The 8551-nt window shown below is 37.6% G+C and overlaps 1 protein-coding gene across 2 annotated transcripts; it reads left to right on the top strand.

Moving 5' to 3' along the window:
- On the top strand, positions 1–4634 carry GPR85 (G protein-coupled receptor 85). Of its 2 annotated transcripts, none has more exons than XM_019634318.1 (2): positions 1–61; positions 1430–4047. In XM_019634318.1, the coding sequence occupies exon 2, from the start codon at positions 1603–1605 to the stop codon at positions 2713–2715; it is 1113 nt and encodes a 370-aa protein (XP_019489863.1). In that variant the 5' UTR covers positions 1–61; positions 1430–1602; the 3' UTR covers positions 2716–4047. The 2 variants fall into 2 exon arrangements, with proteins under 2 accessions (XP_019489863.1, XP_019489862.1); XM_019634317.1 differs by having other exon boundaries at positions 7–314; positions 1430–4634.
- The last annotated feature ends 3917 nt before the right edge of the window (positions 4635–8551 follow it).

Raw genomic sequence — 8551 nt, 5'->3', positions numbered from 1 at the left:
CCCCCCCAGCAATTTATAGAAAGAAGAAGCTATAGTCTGTCGGGATATCCAACACCAACAGGTAGGAGGACATACTGTCGGTTAAGTTTGGGGGTGGAGGGCGCAGTGTTGATGAAACTGCAGGCACACGGGGGAAAACCCCTCCCTAAGGTGGTGTTTGGTTTTTTTAAACAATAAACTGCATAATGGAAGTACATTCAGGCAATGAATCTTCAGTTGGGCTTATTCAGAGCTCCATTTCTGGAAAGCGTTGCAAGACTGAGGAATATCACACTGCGAATCACCGGGAACAGAAGCAGTCGCCCCATCTTCGCGTATGTAATGCATGTCTCTTCCCTCCTCCTCCTCCACCCCCCATTATAAATCCAGGGGTGGCGGATTTCAGTTTTCGTAATGTTGCATGATGAGATCGGTATTTACCCAGGGAAGTATCAGTGGGGAAAGTAAAAGCATCGAACGCAGGTTTGCCTGGGCCACCATCAGCATATTCCGGGCAAGTGAGAAGTGGCCAAGGAAAGATGCTTCCTGGGAATGACAGAGGAAGCCGGTTTCCCTGGTGTGGCTCCCAGCCACCAAGGAAACAATGTGCATTTTGTTTTAAAATGAAGCCACTTGTGATTTGCAACAAAGATTATATCGTGTAAATAGAAAGGCTTAATTGCCCAATAAATACGGGTTCATGTTAAATTCATTTGAACCCAGGCAGCTAAGGTTTACAAATGGAAGTGCATTATTCCTGTGGGTGTGTTTCCCTGGCTAATATTTACATTAACCATTTTTAATAGTCGTGTGTGCTTAAAAGAGAAAAGATTTGCCAAAAATGGGATGGGGTTGGGGGTGGGGGAGAGACAAAAGATTAAATCACATCAAATCCTGGGACAAGTTCCTACTAATTTAGAAGTCTAATGTTGAAATTATGCTTTAGGATGAATCAACAAATACTCTTCTTATAATATGCAGCATGAATAGTGACACTTGAGTTAAAAGACAAATATTTTGCAAGGGTTCTTTGGCTCGGTATCAGCAGAGAAGCTGCCTATAAAATACTGACAGATACTAATAGAACTCAAATAAATGTAGTAATCTCCTCTCTGTCTCCTATTAGCAATCTTGTAGATTCCTTTACAACACTAGTGATTAATTCCTGGACTGGCATATTTTATGACTGTGGAACATTTTATTCATTCTGCCCTAAATGTACCCAATAAAATGTATGTCCTCCAAAATAGGGACATTTTAAAATTCATCTAGCCCAGAAAACTAAGCAAACCAATTCTCTGAAATCTCAAGCAAAAATGTTTACTAAGGCAAATAATATTATTCAAAATCAAGACTTTATTTACTTCCCATAAATAAACAGCTTTATGTTAACACTGCCTGACATCATTGCTTGTTAACTTAAGAACTGATAGCTTTTTTTTTTTTCCAGATATTGTGATGGCAAAACAAATGGAAGAAAAGAGGAAGCATGACTGCAGATCGGATCAGTTCTCTTTGTGGATTACATTTTTAGTAAAATGTATGGATCTATCTTTTCCTTGTTCTTCTGTCTAGATCATGAGACTTGACTGAGGCTGTATCTTTATCCTCCTCCATCCATCTATGGCGAACTATAGCCATGCAGCTGACAACATTGTGCAAAATCTCTCTCCTCTAACAGCCTTTCTGAAACTGACTTCCTTGGGTTTCATAATAGGAGTCAGCGTGGTGGGCAACCTTCTGATCTCAATTTTGCTAGTGAGAGATAAAACCTTGCATAGAGCACCTTATTACTTCCTGTTGGACCTTTGCTGTTCAGATATCCTCAGATCTGCAATTTGTTTTCCATTTGTATTCAACTCTGTCAAAAATGGCTCTACCTGGACTTATGGGACTCTGACGTGCAAAGTGATTGCCTTTCTGGGGGTTTTGTCCTGTTTCCACACTGCTTTCATGCTGTTCTGTATCAGTGTCACCAGATACTTAGCTATCGCCCATCACCGCTTCTATACAAAGAGGCTGACCTTTTGGACGTGTCTGGCTGTGATCTGCATGGTGTGGACTCTGTCTGTGGCCATGGCGTTTCCCCCAGTTTTAGATGTGGGCACTTACTCGTTCATTAGGGAGGAAGATCAATGCACCTTCCAACACCGCTCCTTCAGGGCTAATGATTCCTTAGGTTTCATGCTGCTTCTTGCTCTCATCCTCCTAGCCACACAGCTTGTCTACCTCAAGCTGATATTTTTTGTCCACGATCGAAGGAAAATGAAGCCAGTCCAGTTTGTAGCAGCAGTCAGTCAGAACTGGACTTTTCATGGCCCCGGAGCCAGTGGCCAGGCAGCTGCCAATTGGCTAGCAGGATTTGGAAGGGGTCCCACACCACCCACCTTGTTGGGCATCAGGCAAAATGCAAACACCCCAGGCAGAAGAAGGCTATTGGTCTTAGACGAGTTCAAAATGGAGAAAAGAATCAGCAGAATGTTCTATATAATGACTTTTCTCTTTCTCACCTTGTGGGGCCCCTACCTGGTGGCCTGTTATTGGAGAGTTTTTGCAAGAGGGCCTGTAGTGCCAGGGGGATTTCTAACAGCTGCTGTCTGGATGAGTTTTGCCCAAGCAGGAATCAATCCTTTTGTCTGCATATTCTCCAACAGGGAGCTGAGGCGCTGTTTCAGCACAACCCTTCTTTACTGCAGAAAATCCAGGTTACCAAGGGAACCTTACTGTGTTATATGAAGGAGCATCTGTAAATCTCTCTAGCCTTGTGAAACAATGACCTCTGTTAAGCAATGTGGCCTGTAGCCATATCTTGAGAAGAAAATCGAAAATGGGCTCAGCGGTTATAAGGATTTGGGCAACGTTCTGCAGTCTTTGCAATAGTTCACCTATAATCCTATTTTAAATCTCAGAGTGATCCTGCTGACTGCCGGTGAAGGTTTGTAATTAAGAAAGGACTGAACCACTGCCCTAAGTTTCTTTATGTGGTTGAAAAACTTGATAATGAAATTAGCAGGTGCTAAGTATCAGTGCCAAATGCTGTGTATATCACTACTTATGAAAAAAACATCAAAAAAACCAATTAGTATTGGACATCTTAATAAATTAAGTTGACATGAGGTAAATGTATTGATAAAAACTAATTTTAGAAGTTTGAAGACTTTAAAACATTTCATACTATTATTGTTTTGCAAAGACGAAAATATTTGGGGACTAAAGTACTGTAATCCAGTAAAGACATGCCATCAGTTTTTGGATTATCACACTTAAAAAAATCACTTTGTAAGTTTGGAGGAGCATTCCAAAGCAGTATATTGGTTCTAATTAGAGTTTACTTTTTTTTTAATTAATACATTACAATTTCTAAATACCACTTTCCTTACCTACTAGTGAAATTGCTAGCATTGAACTGTAATACGTGGTTTTTGTTGATTTGGTATAAAATGTTTCCAATTCCTTTTTATTTTGTGAATGCTAGATATTGGTGTGAGAGGCAACGTTAATGGTACCAACTGGTCACAATTGAGCAGTTTTAATAATGCAGAATAAACACATGTTGCCTTAAAGGGTTATCTAGTATCTTTATCTTATTTAGCATTGGAGCAAATAGTCAAGGGAAATCAAACCAGTACCTGGTCATGGTCATGCATATGGAACTGCATGGACGATCATTTAATACTCTTTTCCCTTTTTCCTCACATGGTTTGAAAATTAAGGTGCACATCACCGGGCTAATGAGGTTTTCTTCTGAGGTGTGCTACCCATTGTAGTGTATTCTAAGAAGGAGGCAGTTGATGTATGTTTATATTTTAAGTCAGCTGTCAAGGGGAGACCGCAGCCTTAGTATGACATCTTGCACAATTTGTGAAGCGTTTATTCTACAGAAGGCACAGTCTTGTTTATACTTTCTGCACATCCAGTGTATTGGTCATTTAAATTATTTCTGATTTACCTTGTGAAAGCTTATAATATGATTTCTGGTATTTTAGAAATACATTAGAGTCTGTGAGTCTCATTCTTTAAGATACAGATGTGTGAATTTCAATATAAAGTTGCATTTGCCAAAATTTACCCGTGTAGCCTGTTAATTTTCTTGGAATAAATTTTACATTTTTTGCAAATAACTTTTTTTTTTAACCTGAAAAACAAGCACAAACTAGTAAGACTAACTTTATGGGGTTTTTTTTTTGTTGTTGCTTCTGTATTCTAGAACTGGAAATGCATGAATGATAGAGATCATAAAGCTGAGAAACTGACAAATCACATCTGTGAAAGCATTATTTGATATTTGAAAGCATATCATAATTCTATTTATTCTCACAAACCAGTAATATTTAGAGTTGTATACCTGTTTGTTTGGTTCAGAATTTTAACATAAATATCGTGTTTTAATTTGGGGCACAGTAGAAATTTTGGGTTCCACATATTTAACTTGTAAGAAGAACAGTTTACAATAACGTTACGACAAAGCTAGAAAGGTTGTTATTGTTTTTGTTTGGATTTCATTGTCTTTTGTTTTTATTTATTTTGTTTGTTTTTTGTATTTGAAAAATAAGTTTGGGAATCTAATGGAGCAGAATTCTTTATTGCTACAGGGGTACATCTGTAAAAAGAATATAAATATAAATAAGAAGAAAAATAACTGAAATGCCTCAATGATATATGCAACTATTCAGTTTGCTCATGTAAGGACAGCTCAAGCTATGATTTAATGAGGACTCTGACCTCATTTTTACTTTATACCAAAGTTGATTGGATCTGAGACAAAGTTTAATGTACAACAGTGAGTTCAATCTAGCAATAAAGTCCCCTTGTCGGTACTACTATCATTATCCAATATCCAATAAAAGAAATATTATCACAGGATATTCTGATAGTATTATGTGTCCAACTCAAAAAAAATTGCAGTAGAGACGTGATTACAATCTCTCTATTTATAGAGAACTTTGCTTAGAGGTTCAAATATCACCAGCAATCAGGAGAAAATTCAGCAATGATCTTGAGGACAGAGAGAGCAGGTTTTATCAACACCAGCCTCTGTTACATAAACAAGAAAACCGAGGCATGAGTGAGACTGGGGGACTGAGCAGTGAAGAGCAACAGCCGAGTAAGATTGCCGACTGCACCTTGCTATTTGGAATTCCAGATTTTAACAGTTTTGATAAGTAATCTGCTCCAGGAATCAGTGAATAATGCTGAACTTGAATGACTTTCATTTAAGCCTAGGCTCGACTAACTTGGCATGTTAGGTCAAAGGGCAAGCAGTGGTAGAGATACATCCCGGTTAATGAATGCCATTTGTAAGCCAATGAGGAATGGCAGCAATCATATAAAATAAAGTCTGCTTCAGTGTCTTAATGACCAAATCACAGTATCTATTTTGGCACTCATTCCAATATTCAATATTTAAAAATATTTGGTGACTCATTCAATTTAAAAATGTTACTAATCTTCAACCCATAAAAACATTGGGTTGTCTGAAAAGTCATGACGTATTTTTTTCTGGTTTTTGTTGCAAAAATGTGTTATGACTTTTCCGACAACCCAATATATTCCACTGGGGAGTGCAACTTCCCTGTGAGAAAGACCCATTATCGATAATCATGTGTCCCTCTTGAACTAATTACATGTGAGCAGAACAGTCTTTCACTTGTTTTCCTTAACAGCCATGATGTGTTTGCATGCATGTGTCTGTACTATGGCATGTGGCTCTTCTAGTGCACAGCGGGCTTATCTGTGAGATGCCTGACTGGAATCCAATGCAGACATTTACTGAGGCACAGGAGGTGAGTAACTTGCCCAGTTTCCCACAGAAGCCCCATTTAAATAACACAAAATTAACTATAGTGATTTGATTTATAAAAAATTATTTGTAAGATAACCTATTAATTGAATTATCTTGTTTAATGTTAGCTGGTTGGATTTCAACACCAGCATTTTTTATAGAGGCTAACTGTTCTGTCATTGTTAATACATGAATATGGCCACGACTTCCAGAATGCTACCTGAGTTGTTTAATCACTTATTCACTCAACAAATAGGTGTTGGGCACTGGGCTTGGTGCTGAGAGCACAGTGAAAAACAAGGCAGAACAGTCACTCGTGGACCTTAGCCTAGTGGGAAGGGCAAATAACTAAGTAGGTAGTAGCAACAAGTGAGGCACGTTAGTAGTGCTCTCCATTTTCCCTTAGTGCCTTATCGCCTATCTTTACTCAGCGTTCCTTAGGGTTTTTTATATATCATACTTCCTCAGTTCAGAATTGAGGGAACCCCCCAATTCTGCTCGCACTTCATTTAGCTCAATCACCGTGTTGTACTTTAGAACCCTAGATTCCCATGTTAATGCTACACACAGAATAACATGTAACCTGGTTGTTAAAGTTCCCCCCATGACCTGACTGTCTACTTCCACAAGAGAGGTATTTCAATTCCTTCCAGAGACCTGGAGGTGTCTTTTCTTCCATTCTCATACCTTCTTGCAAGTTAGCATGAGAATGCTTGGGTAAAGCAAAATCAAAGAAAGACACTAAAAGCCCACGCCCAGGGGGCCTCCCATGGTGCTCAAACAAAGATGGTAATAACCTGTGAAATGGTACATGTCTTTTATTATTAAAGCATGCCACTCCTTCAACATTTTTATTGCCCCTTATCAGAGATATACACCAAAACTCCCTAACCTCTTATCAGCTAAAAATTTGGCCTCCAAAATTTACTTTTATTGCAAATACAATTAAACATGTTTACAATTATTGAGACATATTCCTTTTCATTCATGTAATAGTGAGTTGTTGAAATGGTGATTACTGTAGGACAGTTGCAAACAGAACTAAAACTCTTCATTTCTGTGTATTCACCATTAAATAAATTTACTTTATTCCATTCTTTATTTTATTCCTCCAGTATTGTTATGTTATTAAAACAAAGACCCAACTTATATTAGTTCCATATATGAAATGCTGGCTACATTAATTAAGATAGATGGTTGTCAGAATTGTGGGTTATTTACAATTCCAAAATCTTATGCGTTTGTTTCTCTATGCAAAATACACCACTTTTGTGTTTGTTAATATTGTCTTGTAAATGTTATGAATGGAAATTGCAGGGTCTATTAAGATAATTTTTTATTGTTGCTGACATTTTTATTCTTCTCAACTTGGGGCATGCTAGTGTGCTGTAATTTTCCCAATTACCTCAGAAACGTTTTTTACACCAGATTAAAATGATACAATTGCTTAATTTTAAGGCACAAGTTCATAAGTAGTCTATAGTGGTTAAAACGAAGGTGTCATTTGTAAATGACTCCATTATAACTTTTTGCCATCAGTCGAAACAGTCAAATAAGTTAAAGGGATATTGAGAACTGGAGCAATGGAGGAAATATTTATTTGGCTAATTCTTTTTGCCATGCAATGTAACAGGCTCTAAAAGTATATATTAAAACCAAGAGGCTTTAACTTTATAAAAGCATTATATAAATAAGGCCTGGTTTTTAAAATGTAGAAGGAGCTTTTATACCATCTCCTTTTGCTGAAAGGATTATGTCCATTAGCTGCTCAAGCACTTTTAATTAAAAGGATTTTAAAACCAATTTTCTTCCCACCAGATCAGGCAGTTAATACAAGGCCTGGAACCTTGAAAGGCCCCAGAGAAAAGCAAAGAAAATGTGTTTGCCTTTGAGTGCTGGCAGAAAAAGGCCTCCAAGAAACCGCAGGTGGTTTGGAGTGTGGGATTATTCCCACCTGGCATTCACAGCCAGCTCCCTGCCTCCTACTGGTGCCATAGTACAACATCCTCAGAAAGACAGGTTTTCAAGTTTCTCTTGAAGACCGAAAACAGTTCGTTTTTTTCTCTGTGTTTGGAAAATAATAGATTCTTGACATAAATACTACAATTGATACTATAATGCATGTCCTGATTCATAGGATTTTGAATAGACAATAAAATAATATTGGACTTCTATGGATGTTCAAGATCATGGGGTGAAGAAGAAAGTCATTTATTATATCATCGGGAAAAGTTATAATAGTAAAAATTTAAAGCTGAACTGATAATCGAGCTTCAACCAGGTAATTAATTAGTTGTTTCTTTTCATAGTTTTAAGAAAGCAAAAAAAAAAAAACAAAAACAAAAACAAAAAAACATCTGACTAGATGAAAGAGAAGCTTGTTTCCTCCATCAAAAATAATGTTGAGAGCGTTCATTTTCTCCAGGGAAAACAGCAATTTCTGATCACTTTTAGTAAGCCGTTTTACTTAGCCATCATTCAATCCAACAACCATTTTTGTGTGCCTAAAGCGTGTATGATGTTGGACAAGTCACTTATACTTAACACGCCTCATCTATAGAAAGGGGTAATAGTACATATGTCCTGCAGTTATTGACAGGACTCAGTGAGTATTGTGAAGCCTTTTGAAGAGTCTGGCATCTTAAATAAATGGTACTTTTTACTGGCTGTCTCATAGTTTACCATCTGGCAGCAAAGACACAAATTATGAGACAATGTGATAAGTGCTGTAAGGGAGATATGTGAGCTAAGTGTTAAAGAAACAGACAAGCAATTAACTCTGAAGATGGG

This window comes from Hipposideros armiger, unplaced genomic scaffold (genome assembly GCF_001890085.2).
Source record: "Hipposideros armiger isolate ML-2016 unplaced genomic scaffold, ASM189008v1 scaffold_1581, whole genome shotgun sequence".
NCBI classification, from domain to species: Eukaryota; Metazoa; Chordata; class Mammalia; order Chiroptera; family Hipposideridae; genus Hipposideros; species Hipposideros armiger.
The sequence above is the reverse complement of the archived record's forward strand: the minus strand, read 5'-3'. Positions and strand labels throughout refer to the sequence as shown.

Excerpts from the sequence above, each read along its gene's own strand:
- GPR85 (XM_019634317.1), top strand. The coding sequence starts at position 1,603 with ATGGCGAACTATAGCCATGCAGCTGACAACATTGTGCAAAATCTCTCT.